The sequence below is a fragment of the Schistocerca gregaria genome, chromosome 5 (assembly GCF_023897955.1).
Source record: "Schistocerca gregaria isolate iqSchGreg1 chromosome 5, iqSchGreg1.2, whole genome shotgun sequence".
Taxonomy (NCBI): domain Eukaryota; kingdom Metazoa; phylum Arthropoda; class Insecta; order Orthoptera; family Acrididae; genus Schistocerca; species Schistocerca gregaria.
The window spans coordinates 543,518,782-543,534,053 of NC_064924.1; the positions used below are offsets into that span (position 1 = coordinate 543,518,782).

Consider the following 15,272-nt stretch of genomic DNA (forward strand, 5'->3'; position numbering starts at 1 on the left):
AGAATTTCGTGTACTCCTGGTGTCTTGTTTCAATTTAGGTCTGTTGGTGCTATGGCAACTTTATGTACTTTTTCATTCCTTTAAATTTTATTGTTTTCAACTTTGTTTCCATTGTACAGCTTTTCTATATGTTCCTTTTGTTCTTCAGTCTCGTTTGCTTAGTACGAGCTTTCCATCTGAGCTCTTATTATTCATACAGTTGCTTTTATTTTTTCCAAAAGTTTTATGTATTGTCATGGGAAGCATCTGTCTTTCCAATAGTCGTCCATGCTTCTAAGCATTTCTCCTGTAGTCAGTCTTGCTTATCCATTTTGCACTCCCTATCAATATCACTGTTTATTTTTCTCCTTTTGTCAAGTGAAATTAATATCTTCTATGCCATGTCTCTCTGTCTAATTGTTCCTTTGCTGTCTTTATTGTTTTATCTCTCATAGTTTTATCTTCTGTTGTGTTCCTTTCTTCTGTAGTCAGTAGTTGCCTAGTGCTCTATTTGAAACTCTCAACAACCTTTGGATCTTTCAGATTATGCACATCTCATCACCTTAATTTCTTCAGTTTTAATCTGCAGATCACAAACAATAAATTATGATCAGAGTACACAGCTGCCCCTAGAAATGTTTTACAGTTTAAAATCTAATTTTGAAATTTCTGTCATATCATTACACTAGGTGTGTGAGAAAAGTAGTGAGACTGATTTTTTATCTATCAAAGTTTTATTTTTTTCAAGCAACGGTAGTATTCTTCCCTTCAAAGCAGTTCCCTTCTGCAGCTATACACTGGCAGAGTTATTTTTCCCAGTTTTGGTAGTTGTGCTGAAAAGCTTCAAACACTAGGGCTTTTAAAGTGTCGGCTACATTCTTTTGAAAGTTTTCCAGAGTCCCAAAATGATGTGCTTTTAAGACATTTCTCAATTTCAGGAAAAGACAAAAGTTAAAAGGACTCAGATCAGGTGAATAGGAGGGCTGTGGAACAAGAGGGATACTTTTTCAGGTCAAAAATTCCATAATGGAAATGGCCATGTGATATGGGGCATTGTCATGATGCAATATCCGCATGTCTGCAATGACCGGTCTCACTTGATTCACGCTTTTGATGAACCTCTCAAGGATATCTTTGTAAAACACATGGTTAACGGTTTGTCCTGGAGGAACAAATTCTTTATGCATGATATCCCTACTGTCTGAAAAGCAAATAAACATTGTTTTGATCTTTGATTTGCTAATTTGAGCTTTTTGCGGTCAAAGAGTTGTCTCAGTGCATCTCTCCCCACTTTGCCGCTTTGTCTCAGGATCATACTCAAAAATTCAGGGCTCATCAACTATGATCACATGACTAAACTATTCATGGTCATTGGCAATCCTCTCAAGAAGATCAACAAACTTATTTCTCCAATTGTCCTTCTTCTCAGTTGCGAGGTTTTTCGGCACCATTTTGGTACAAATCTTTCACATTTGTAAAACTTTGGTCAAAATTTGAAATGTTGTGAAAATGCGAAAGTTTAACAGGTCACTGATCACTCATCATCCTTAATGTTAAATGTTGGTCTGATCTCACAAGAGCAGGCAGACATTAGACATTTTCATTGGTTTTTGAAGTTGAAGGAGTCCCTGAATGAGGTTCATCTCAAACATTTCCTGGCCTTTCAGAAATTATTTGTTTTTTAGCTTTTCAAAGGTCACACTCCTGGATCCCCCATGTTTAACACAAAACTTGATGGCATAATGTTACTCTAAATTCTCTGTTCCGCTTTCATAACACACAATATTACCAAAAGGATGGATTGTTACTCACCATAAAGATGGCACATTGAGTTACAGACAGGCACAATGAAAAGATTGTGACACATTTGGTATTCTCGTTGTTTGATTTTTGCTAACAGCTTTTCGTCCACACCACAAACCTGTAATGTTTTCCTTTATCACTATTCTCGAAAGCATTACTCTTCTCAGTGTCCGTTCTTTCTCATATTTCCTATGTTTATTAATTGCCTTCCATTAAAGACATTCCAGTCTGAGCTGCCAGAGATGGCAGTCATGTGTGCATGAGATGTACTTGCTTCTTCTGTGAATCATTTTGTGTGTGTAAGGTGTCCCCCCCCCCCCCCCCCCTACAGGTTTTTGCTGAAAGCTAAATGTGTAACAATCTTTTCATTGTGTCTGTTTACAACTAATGTGTCATCTTTACAGTGAGTAGCACTCTATCCTTTTCCTTGCATTGTTGATTTTTGGACCTGGGGTTTCCATTGTTTGATTTTGTACATTATGTATGTTTGGTATGTTAACCCTTAACTGGCATCAATGTTTTCACAAACATAACTGGAATCGCGGGTCCAAATGGACCCTTGAATAAAAATTCAACATAATCCCCATAAAAGATATAATTCATATGTAAATATGTAATGATTGTATTAAAATAAGTTTTGTTTCAAACGTAAATCAACTTTTATTGAGCAAAACTTTTTCATGGTATTATTTTTTAAAGTCCTACGTCTCATTTTTTACAAGAATTTTTAGTACCTTACTTTGTAATGCTACATGATTACAAAAAAGGCTTAGATTAAAAATCCCTAGATATAGCATGGGGTTTCTCATAACTTCCCCTTAACACAAATAGGGATTCTTTATGCCATCACTCAGAAACAAAAATAATGACAGCGAAACTTGGAAGTGTCCAAATGTTATCTATATCAGTACCTGAACTAAGAATGGCACTTGGTACACAACACTTTTTTTTCTGCACGTCATTTACAGATGAATTTAAGACATCTGTCACATTTTTGTGATTGTTTGCTGTCAGTTTTAGGACCACATAAATAAGATCTTCCTCATTTTCGTGAGCCACTTTGATTGCAAGGTGAATTTTCTAGTCGTAGGTCATTTTGTGGTTCATCAGCTGCACTTAAAAAATTATCAATTCTACTCTTCAAATCTACTGAAAATGAAGACTACTCCATTTTCCTTTCTGTGATAAATGGCCTTATCAATTCCAGTCCAATTTCTTTTATGTAATGATTATGTTTCGTATGTTTTCCACTATTTGATGCCTTCCATAATAAGAATCCTTTTGCACTCAAAATATTCAATATTGCTGAAAAAATGGCACATGCCATCATTGAGTTCTCCTAGAGACTGAATAATTGGCGCATTTTTGATCTAACGTATCAACATCACCTTTTGTTCTGTTGTAAAATTCAATTATCTCAGGTTTTAAACTGTTTTCATTGACTGAATTGTCATGGTTGATTGATGAGATTACCGCTACACTTCAATTCTTTTTTGGGACATAAGATGCCAATGTTTTATCCTTCACAAAACCAAATAACGTAGATCCTACTACCCATCGTTTATTGGCTAAAATTTATGGTGGTATTTCCCTTTTATTTTTGCGCAGCATTCCAACATATGTCAAACCATTTTCAATCAGTTTGTCAACCAACTCCACAGAAGAGAACCAGTTATCAGCAGTTATATTTCTGTTTGTTACAAATAAAGGTTCTGCAAGATGCAGTACATTATGTGTTGGAACTGAGAGTTGGCTTGTTTTATTAGTGATAGCTTTGCCCGTACAGATAAAAGCATTGTATAAATAGTGTGTTTTAGTGTTGCAAAGGCACATAATCTTGATGCCATATTTAGCAGGCTTTGATTTCATATAAACCCTGAAAAAACATTTACCTCTAAAAGGGCAAAGCATTTCATCAACTGTCAAATATTCTGAGCAGCTATAGTTTTTCTTTACAGCTCTGAATGAAATTTCCAAATATTTCTGAGATGAGACCAGCACGATCATTAGTTCTTCTTTCTTCCCCAGAATTCACATCATCAAATCTCAAAGCAGATAACAGGAACATAAATCGCTTTACCGACTTCGTTATTCTGGATATATATCGGCCATTTCCATCAGTTGCCCATAAACTTTCTATACCTTCATGGCCAGATTTGAATACACCTGATAATAGCAACAACCCAAAGAATGCTTTCATTTCCATAATACTCACATGGTTAGTGTAAGTAGCATTAGTTTTATACTTTTCTGAATATTTTGTTATTTTCTGATTAGTGTGAGTGCAAATAATTGCGATCATTTCATCTGATATCAGCAACTGCCATGATTCCATTGGTGACATGTTCCATTTTTCATGAGCTGTACTGAATAGACCAAGCAGGTAAGTGAAGATGTTGTGGTTTCTGACTCTGGACCTAGCTGGTGGATGAGTAGATTTTTGCTACGAAAATATGCACTACTTGACAACCAATTATCTCTCTCTACTGAATCATCAGGTGATGAATTACTTGAATCAGAAGAAATTTCTTGTTGTGTATTTTCATAGTCTCTTACGTTCTCTTCAACACAAGGCTGAAAATCACTTAAAGATTCTGTGTCTGAATAATTTTTGTCTAATAATAGTTCACAGATTTCTTCTTCAGTGAGGCCCCGCTGCATTGTGGCAATAAAGTGCCTGAAACACCACAAAATAAATCAGTATACACTGACTTCAAAAATCCTGTATCTGGAATCGAATATCTGGAATAAATATCATAATAAATCTCTTGTTTGGTTACATAATAAAGTATTACAGTGTGTTGGTGGCCTAAACTATTGTGAATATTACTTTCTGTAGAAGTTTATGAACAGTTATCTGTCTAAATTAATTTATAGACAATGCACAGAATTATTAAATAATTTTGTTGGACTTCACACTCTTTTTGATGCTGCCCAACCGCTGTTTATATAATTATGATGCTTGCAGTGCTGACATAAACAAATAATTTCCACTTTATTTCTCTATGATTGGATATTATTTCTATAGAAAAAAGATAGGAGTGAGCCAAACATTAAACCTCGTGGCATATCATTAATGGGTTGTCCATGATTTAGCCAAACTGATGGAATGGTCTCACTTGATTTATAATGTTTCATGTTATTTTTGTTTACTAGTATAACATTTACTGTCGTCTTATTTTTAATTTTTATAGTCAAAGGAAATTCTTCATGAAATGGAAGAATGCAGATTGCAGATATCACACACTCTTCAGTCATGCCTTCAGTCAGATGGCCGTAGGCGCTATGCTACACCACCACAACAAATAGCTGCTTTTAACAGACAGTCCAGTGCAGAAGAATTATCTAACTCAGAGCCACCAGTATGGACAGTGCCTGATACAGATGTTGTTGTTGGTGACGAGGTAAGAATATTAAACTCAGAAATATTAATAATTAAATACATTAGTATAGTACTCTCATGAACAATTCACAGTATTATGAAAGCATAGAATGCTATTCACCATATGAACAACTGAATTAGATATAGTTGCTGTGTACGAGAGAGAGAGTGAACTCTGGCACCAAGGTGAATGGGATATGTCTTATGACTGGAATGTCTTCAGATCTTGTGCTAACCATTGACTTGCCAGTTTAGGGAAAGATAGCATATTTCATTGTGGCCTAATTATGGATGCTGAGCACATGGGAGACACTGCCTCCAAGTTTGTGCTGGCACTGGGCTTTCCTATGTCACTGTGTCAAGAGCCTACTGTCAGTACTTCTGTTCGGCAGGTGGCCACCATCAAAGTCCGAGGGGTCCAGAATTAATCCTGCGGGTTCTACCCAGGAACGAGTGCGATAGAGCTCATCAGTGCTGGCACATTTCCCCCACCGCCATACCGCACCGTCTGAGCTTGAGAAGGGGCAACTGTAGCTGCAACATATTTAAATGGCAGTGGAGTCGGACTGCTTAAGATTTGGTTTTATATTTCATATTTTTCAATAACATACATAAGAAACAAAACAAATTATCAGTACTAATTATTTTTGGCGCACTGAAGACATATAATTTTTATCTAATACCAACTGTTGGTATACAGACAGACAAAGACAATTTCACAGATTTTTGCCCTCAGGTTGCCACAATATTGTGACTTACTTAGTTTCGTGATCTAAAAAAACATCTTCCACACACATATGTTGATCAATAGAACTTTCATTATGAAGATAAGGAAACTCTACCCAAGGAAAGCAATGTAGACACCCTGGATGGTGTTACCATTAGTGGGTCATGTCTTTAAAATGGGACTTACCTTGCAGATCAGTCAGCTACATCTGCATGTGCATAGGGGCACTTTCAACTGAAATACTAAATGGTCTCAAAACAGATGTGAGATTGGAATCAACTGAAATACCAAATGGTCTCAAAACAGTTGTGAGATTGTCAATGTCCTCAAGATGAGTAGGAAACTAAACTTGTAATTTTTTCACGGCCACAAAATTTTTTTAAACCTTGTATTTTCTTTAACGCCAGTGGGATTAGGGAACTGGAATGTTTTTGTCAGAATGTCCCCCTTCTACAACGTGATTTTCTCTTTGAATGCATCGGGACAAATCAGAAACATGCTATTTCTCTTCTTGCCATGTCCTACAGTGGGAAATGTGTATTCAATTCCACTTGAAATGTGACATCTGCAATCCTTTCAGGAGGTTCTAATTTTCATTACTACATTCCTTCTGCCTTCATAAATTCAACAATGGTGAGTTTTAAATTGAAAAATCATTGCAGGCAAGCCCCTTGTCTTGACCAATGTATTTCACAGTACTCTTTGTTCAGTTCCATCAAAAACTTTAGCAGCCGTCAGTGGAATGATGTGTGTGACTTCAGAAATTTTCTGTTCATACCACCAATTTCTTCATGTGTTCCATGCCTGCAAATTTAGCACAGAGTGCCTCTTGATGTAGAGAACAACGAATCCTGTCTATCGATTGTTGTAAATTTTGGCTCTTTCATTGCCAACTAAATCTTTAAATTCCTTCTGCATGGTATTGTAATGTCATTTCATAGCAAATGTGCAGTACCTGTCACTTTTGTAACTGCATAATATATAATGAGAATTTTCATCCCTCCTATCATTCCCATTAATTTGTAAAGGCTTGTGACGATTGATTACTTGACTGCCTATTTTGTGCAAATCGCCACTGGACCTGTGAACGTCCTTCATAGCACAAACAAATAGTGAAGGATAAACAGCACTGACATTATGATTCTGCTGAAGTAAAGAGTGTCATACCTACCAAAAAATGCCACACTGCAACATGAAACATTGTGATGTCCTGGGTACTTCTGAGAAAGACAGAGCAAAGCCCAGACGGGCTGCCCCACAGCCCACACACCCTGCCTTGGCCGGCCCTGGTCTGAGTCAACCACCTCGGACAGCAACATGCTGTGAGGGTTTTCTATCAACTATTATGTATTGGAGCAATGGTGGAAAGGCCACAGTGCACCAAACCACTCTCCATGTCAGTGCTGCCCCACAACTTGGGTGGGCATCCATAACCTTGAGAACTACCACTCCCTATGGGAGCCAGAAGCCATTGATCCACATGTGTACCTCTCGTCAGTGCATATAACAGATCATATTCATTGATTGATTAATTCAAAGAATTAATTTGGGCATAGACACAACACCATCGGACGCTCAATATATGGAAAAGGTCACCTGGGGTGATGAGATGCTTTACGTTTGGTACGCACTGCCAGTGGCAAGATATGCACAGCAGAAAACCACATTAAGTAATGCATATTGCTTGCCAGTGAGACACCATCCAATTAGGTGTAGAAGATATTCTTCTGTGGGGTAAGTTTTCTTTGAATAAAAAGAGGCCATTGTTACGTTTGCCATTGCCTTACACAGGCAAAATACACAGGAACCTACTGCCAGACCAAGTGCATCTGTTTGTTTGGCAGCTCAGTTTATTGTAACATCCATGCCATTAGAATGGCTCTTATTCTTCAGGTTGGAATCTTTTCTTTCTGGTAACACCCCCTCCTGCCCTACAGATTGGTTCCATTGCACAAAAAGTTAACTGTTTGTAATTTTGGCTCTGTAGGAAAAGGCTTAGGGTTGCTCTTGACCCCTAGGTTTAGAAAAAATGTGAGCCCCTAAAAATTTCATTTTCTTTGTATCTATAATAAGTACTGTTCAGAAGTAGCAGAATAACCAATAACTTTATTAATTTCAAATTAATTATTGATATTGGTCTTTTAATTTTAGTAATTTGATGTATAAAGTTATGGGAAAAATTTATGATTTTTATGATTTAAAGATGACATATCATTTTATTTTAAAAAAAATATTTTTATAATTTTTTTTTTTATACCCTAGAAATGTATGATGATATGAAAATTAATTATTGGAATCCTCCATGAGCTTGATGCCCCTCAGTCAGACTGTTCAAAACTTTTAGTTTGAAACTAGGTGTAGAGTACTGCCACTACAGCACTGGTTGAAAGGAAAGTGTCGATCAGATATGATAAACTATACTCTCAGTGTATTAGAAACAAGCTCCTCAACCCCGTTATTGATAATTTCTGTAATGTGATCAAATCCTACTTGTGTCCTTATAATATTATAGTCTGACTGTTCCGCTTCATAATTCAATGCACTGACCATTTTAACTTTTGATTGAGAAAACTAATTAGGATCAAAAACACCCAAAACGACAGAACAAGAAATGGGTACCATGAGTGATTTTTGTAAAGTTACAACAGGGATATCATGATCAACAACCTGTTATTTAACTTAGAAAAAATACTGAAATCCAAATATAGAGAGGGGCAAAATATCACACTTTGTCATATGCAGTGATGAGGAACATACAGGATCTGTTTTTGTTGTTGTTATTCAAATTACCAATAAATCATCACTTCCTTCACAGCTGGTGTGGCAGTTTGGTGTACAATTAATTTACGCACCTGCAAATTGCAAAAGAAAACTATTAATGTGTGCATGACCGTTGGCAATTTACTTCTTCATTTCATATAAGTAATACCTGAGCAAACATTTGCTATAAACAAATTGAAGATAGAGACATCATACTTCCTACATGTGCTACTATCTCTCAAAAGCGAAGATTAACAGAGTTGTCCAGATTGGGTCGTGAACAGAAAGGCTTGACTTGCTCTGCCCTCTTTTTACCTGCCTTGGGGCCACTGACCTGTCACACCACCTGATCAGTTTTATTCAAATGAGAACACTTTTGGTTAAGGAAACTGAAGTAAACAACCTGTAACTAGATAATAAATGGCTTCATGCAGGTCTCGTGAGCTGACATACAGCCAGGAGAGCGGTGCGCTGACCACATGCCCCTCCATATCGTCATCCGGTGATGCTTGTGGGCGGAGGCTGGTCAGTACCGTTGGTCCTCCATGGCCTGTTCGCATGGAGTTTAGTTTTTTTGGGAATAATATTTTGCAAAGTTGCTGACTTTTTTTTTTTCAAGATTTTTCTGATTATTAAGTTCGAGGAACCCCCTTCCATTTACGTGAATGGCAGTCAAATGAAAATGAGACAGATGGAAAAAAGTTAATAAACTGTTTATTATTTCAGATGCAATCACCATAACTGTCAATACATTTATTCCACTATGGGACAAAATAGTCAGTGCCTTCATGTGTGCAGTTGCCAGTGAAACTACAATTGTACCCAAACACGCACCTCTTCATCCGAAGCAAATCAACAACCACAGATGACTGTCTTGAGGGCTTCAAAAACATGGAAACCATACGGGATGAGATCGGGACTGTATGGAGGATGTGAAAGGGCTTCCCAGCAAAACTTCTGCAGTGTACATGGGCCTGCATGTTGCCAAGGATGTTTTGAGTATCTTGCAGAAGTTTTGTTGGTAAGCACTTACACATCCTCCATACAGTCCCAATCTCTCTCCATGCAATTTACTTATTTTTGGAGCCCTGAAGAAAGGAATTCATTTTTCTGTAAAGGAATTTTCTGTCTTGTCTCACAGTGGGATAACAGTTATGCATTTTACTTTTGAAATAATAAACAGTCTGCTTACATTTTTCCATCTGTCTCATTTTCATTTGACTGCCCCTTGTACTATGAAGCTTAAATTTTACGCACATGGAATGAGACCTGACTGGATGCATTGAGGGAACCCTGTCATGCCATCATTAGGATGAAAACAGCTACTAGCTAGGCACTCTTAATTCAGTGAAGTTCAGTTGCTCATGATTGTTGTGTAATTATAAGAGCTTCATTGTTGGTATTGTCAAGAATGCCATATTATCAGTACTGTGCAACACTTCGTGGATATGGTTTTCTCCACTTTACAGTTAATTAAGCCTCCAGTTACAGAGAGTTTTTTGTGTTCTTAACACCATTTTTCCGTCTCTGAAATACACCAAGTGTGCTGGTTTCGAAAGTCTGCTGTTGATGCCTGGAGTAGAAGAATATGTTCCAGTGGACATGATTTCATTGATTAAGTGTACGAAGTGTTGCTGGACCCAAATTCCACCTTATCTGCTGGATACGTAATATTTTGTTGCGCTGAAAATTGCTACTGATGAACATTCTGAATTCCTTGAGTTTTTTGTGGTTTGCTGTGCCGGTAGAGATAGATAGTTCTGTATCAGTAAATATTAATAAATAATAAGCTGTACTGGCCTTAGCAGCCAGAGACGGTGGTAACAGGTGTGTGTGTGTGTGTGTGTGTGTGTGTGTGTGTGTGTGTGTGTGTGTGTTTTCTCTATTTTGTAATAAGGCCTATTGTTCAAAACCTTCAGTGTGTAGCATTCTTTTCATTGTGCCTGTGTGCAACTCAATATTTTCTCTGTATGGGTGGGTAGCAATCTTACCCTTTTTGTATTACTGTTGTTATTTCATCCTGTACTTTCCAGTGATGTAGCCTTCACCGGACCTAGAAATGCTCACGCACTAAATGAAAGACAGTATAAAATTTCTTGAGGGTCTAGTTGAATAGCACATTAAAATGGAGTCAGTACATAGATAAATTTATCAAGAGACTCAGTTCAGCAGGTTTTTCTTTAGAAGCATCTCTCATTCTGTTGACCTAAAAATGGGGATGTTTCATTGTTTTGCATATTTTCCCTCTTGTTGTCTTACAGAATTATCTTCTGGGATAGTGCACATACATGTTTTTTGAGCAGACATGATCAACAGAAATACTGTATAAAGTAGATAATCATATAGGTAGCAGATGCCATTTTGGGGATCTTGGAATTATTACTCTCACTTCATAATACATTAATGCCTTTTGTTGCTGACAATAAATATTAGTTTCTTCTGCATTGTGATGTTCACAATGCAGTACAGTGCAAAAAACTGCAGTTCTGTACTCTGACGGGCAAATATTCACGTTCCCATCTAACATACAGTATGAAATTGTAAATACCTACCTTTTCGGAAGAAAATTAAAAACATATTCATTATCCACTTTTTGATACAATTGCCTGAATATAAAGATGCAAGGATGAAAAACTATGTTTTCTGTGTGGCAACTCACAGTGTTTATTGTAAATCTACATGACAAATACTAACGTACTGCAAGTAGGACTGAGTATTTATGAATGTTGTCGAGTATTACTCAGGGAAGTTTTGATTTCAATCAAGTAAATATGAAGCTAACAGCAGCAACATATTAAGTGTAACTGAATAGGCGGCAGCTCTTTCGAAATTTACTTGATTAAATTTAGCTGACATAAACATGAATAGTATTAGTGATAGTTTATTGTTAATATAGTATACAATAAAGTTTCTACCATTTCCTTGTATTTTGTTACTTACCTTGACTTGTTCAACACCTTAAATGTTCTCCTTTTTGATGGTCTCTACAGAACACAATGAATAATAACTGATGATAGCACAGTGCTTAAACAACAAAATAGACCACCATATCAGAGCATAAAACACTTCTTTAATGAACCAGATGACTGTCATTTAATTCAAGAACAATAATTGATAGTTAATGCAAATGCCCAGTGTCTATGGAGGGGAAATAGGAGAATCCTTTGTATTTCTTAATATTTCATAGAGATTATTTAATTGTATTTTTACACTGCTGGCTTTTGTTAGGCATTTATCGTGGTCAGTAGAGGTGGAATTATGTGAATAAACTGCTGCCAGTTGCTAGTTAAAATATGCGAAACACTCTTCCAAGAATGTATTAAAGTTACTTTCCTGTTGCAGAGACCATGGAATTGAAGAAAGTGAAGTGCAGAACTATTGTGAATATTATTGAAAAGAACGTAGTTCAGCACTGTTGCTGATGACAGTTAATATTACAGACTTTATATCTCTGTTATCAGTAGTTCATCAGTGTATGAGAAGTCCTCATTCCTCTTACTTGGTCTACCTGCTAATTTTTGTACAAGACACATTCCCACATAGCTGCTAACACTCCTGCTTCACAGATTAAAATGTGCTGGAACTTGAAATCTCCCCCTCCCTCCTTTGTTGTTATCACTACTATTGTCGATGGTAAAGTCTTTTAAAAAAATACGAGAGGAGTAACATTTACAATAAAACTATGAGCCAGACCAAGACTCGAACTCGGGACATTTGCCTTTTGCGGGCAAGTGCTACCATCTGAGCTACCCAAGCATGCCTCACGCCGCGTCCTCACAGCTTTATTTCTGCCAGTATCTCGTCTCCTACCTTCCAAGCTTTACAGAAGCTCTCCTGTGAACCTTGCAGAACTAGCACTTCTGAAAGAAAGGATATTGTGGAGACATGGCTTAGCCACAGCCTGGAGGATGTTTCTGCAAAAAATTGTTAAATACGTTTCTGATAATAGTCACTTTTTTAGCTCTGCAACAGTTTTATACTTTTGTTACAGATTAAAACTGTGGTATCTAGGAAGCCTGCTTACTCGGTTTGCTAGACAAACATTCAAACAAATTGTAATAATGAGTTTTATTAGAAAAAGAAGAGATACATTACTTAATTTTTGCAGTTACACAGATATGTCACAAGCAAATGGTGACATATGAAATAATAAATCTTCTGCAGCATAAAAAATTTCGTGTATGTGGTACATAGAGGGTATAAATGAAGTGAATTGAGTTGACACTGCTATACAAGTGACTAATTTTGAAGCTGCTATTGAACTGGGGCACCGCCAGTCGGTTGCAGTGCTTACGTCCACTTCATAGGGGCTGCTGCTGTCGCATTGTTGTCCTGGAGGGAGGTCCAGTCAGCATGCGATTGGCTGACTTCTTCTCACAGCCATCTCCTCTCTTTCTTTCCTGACTGGTATGCTGGCGCTTGACTTTATGCCGTAACAAAAATGACCAATAAGCATGTTTATTTCCCATTTTTGAAACTGGTTGTTTGAAGCATCTATTGTATATATGGCACATTAGTTGGTTATATTCGTGTGATATGTATATTTTGTGGATCCAGATACATGCTCCTTGGTATGGTGCTCCTCATGAGTATCTGGATTAGTTTCCAGTGTGGCATTTAAAAAAATGACAGATTTATAGTTGTCAGCTTTTCTTGGCTGTGTTAGTAAACATATATTTTAACTTGCCTATAATGCATAATTTACTACCACAACATGAACAATAGGGCATTTAATATGTGACAGTTGTTTTTGTTATCTTTTGTAATTACTTTCTTTTGGCAACAAGACAAGAAAGACAATAGAAGACAATGTTAACCCACAAAAAGGAAGATTGGAAGAGAAGCTGATGAGAAGGAAGTACCAGTTATAAAGAAAATATACTCCATTATCCACTTTCCTTCAAATTATCTGTTTGTTTAGATTCTGGTTCACTACATGAAAAGCAGAAGTATTCATTGTACAGCTACATGACACGTAATAATGTTGTGTAAACAGGCTTCTGTTGTTACAAGTCTAGATAATATTTTTTTGAAACATACCAATGTTAATCAAGTGAATATTAAGTTACAACTTTAAGATCAAGAGCAGTTGCTTAATGCACCTGAGGAAGCAGCAACTTATTTTAAAACAACGGATTTCTCTCTAATCTACTTACATTTAGCTGATACAACCATCAACTGCATTAAGTTGAATAGTGGTAGTTTATTGTTTATGCATTGTACAGTTTGAGATTGTATGATTTGATTGTCTTTTGTTAATGCGTACTTTGAGTTGTTCCACATCTGTGAAGATCTTCCTTCTTGGTGGTATCTGTGAAACACAATGAATGAATGAGTGAATGAATCGAAAACAGAAAGCGTTAAAAAAACAAACAGTGTGAGGACAGTAGCACAAAGCACTTCTGTAACCATGACAGATACAAGTTTCCTTTGCACATAATGAATGTGTGTTTTGTTGTGTCTTCAATAGTAGACAACCAGAATTATATCCAAATCAGATTTTTAAAACATTTTTACATCTTCTACAAAAGTAAATAAACAGTACTTTTACATATGTGTTGTATGTGACCTCTGTTTATGGATAGTCTAATTTTGTTGCAGTTGTACTGGCTTGAAAATATTTGATAGAATAGACAAACTTTTAATGCCTGTTTCACTGTATATTATTTCTGACAGTTTAATTGATAAGAATTGTCATTTCCATTAGTTACGTTTTGATATTTTAAATATATTTGAATTTAATTTTGTAGAGATTTTTGCTTTATTAAACAAGCTCATGTGCTGTCAACTTTTTTGATTCCTTTCCATGTATTTTTATAAGTACATTTACATTGTTTTCAGGTAATGCACATAAATCCAAATTTGGATTACAATATTCACTTCCCCTACAGACGTGGTGATCTAAATATTCATGCTGGTCCTGGTGGTTCAATGAGTGGTGTCTTAGCAGACCTGGAGACAATTTGGAGTTGGATAATTAAAAACAGATTAGATATCCCACTTAAGGATTTACGAGTAAGTGAGATGATATTTTCCATTACATTGGAAACATATATTGTATTATTTACTGTAATTGATACTCCCCACCCCACCTACAGGAATATTAAAGAGACTTTTGGAGAAAGAAAAGAGAATCAGCTGTACCTGTGTGAATATCAAGAACTCAGATGGTAAACCAGTACTAAGCAAAGAAGGGGAAGCTGAAATGTGGAAGGAGTATGTAGAGGGTCTCTCCTAGGGAGAGGAACTTGAAGGTAGTTTTATAAAAATGGAAGAGGACATAGATGAAATGGGAAATATGGTACTGCGAGAAGAATGTGACAGAGCACTGAAAGCCTTAAGTTGAAACAAGGCTACTGTAGTAGATTTACAAATTGCCTTGGGACAGCCAACCATGACAAACCTCTTACATCTGGTGCGCAAGATGTATGAGAGAGGCAAAATACTTTCAGACTCCAAGAAAAGTATAACAATTCCAATTCGAAAGAAAGCAGTTGCTGACAGATGTGAAAAATACTGAACTATTAGTTTAATAAGTCATGGTTGGAAAGCACTGACACAAATTCTTTACAGAAGAATGGAAAAACTGGTAGAAGCTGATGTGGGGGAAGATCAACGTGG

At 36.6% G+C, this 15,272-nt stretch overlaps 1 protein-coding gene across 1 annotated transcript in view; it reads left to right on the plus strand.

Annotated features, from left to right (window-relative positions):
- The window catches only part of LOC126272072 (actin-related protein 8), a 169,406-nt gene that overhangs the window by 17,971 nt on the left and 136,163 nt on the right, over window positions 1–15,272 (plus strand). The window contains exons 3-4 of the mRNA XM_049974618.1: window positions 4,977–5,186; window positions 14,493–14,666. Coding sequence (XP_049830575.1) covers window positions 4,977–5,186; window positions 14,493–14,666 — 384 coding nt within the window. The remainder of the gene's footprint in view (window positions 1–4,976; window positions 5,187–14,492; window positions 14,667–15,272) is intronic.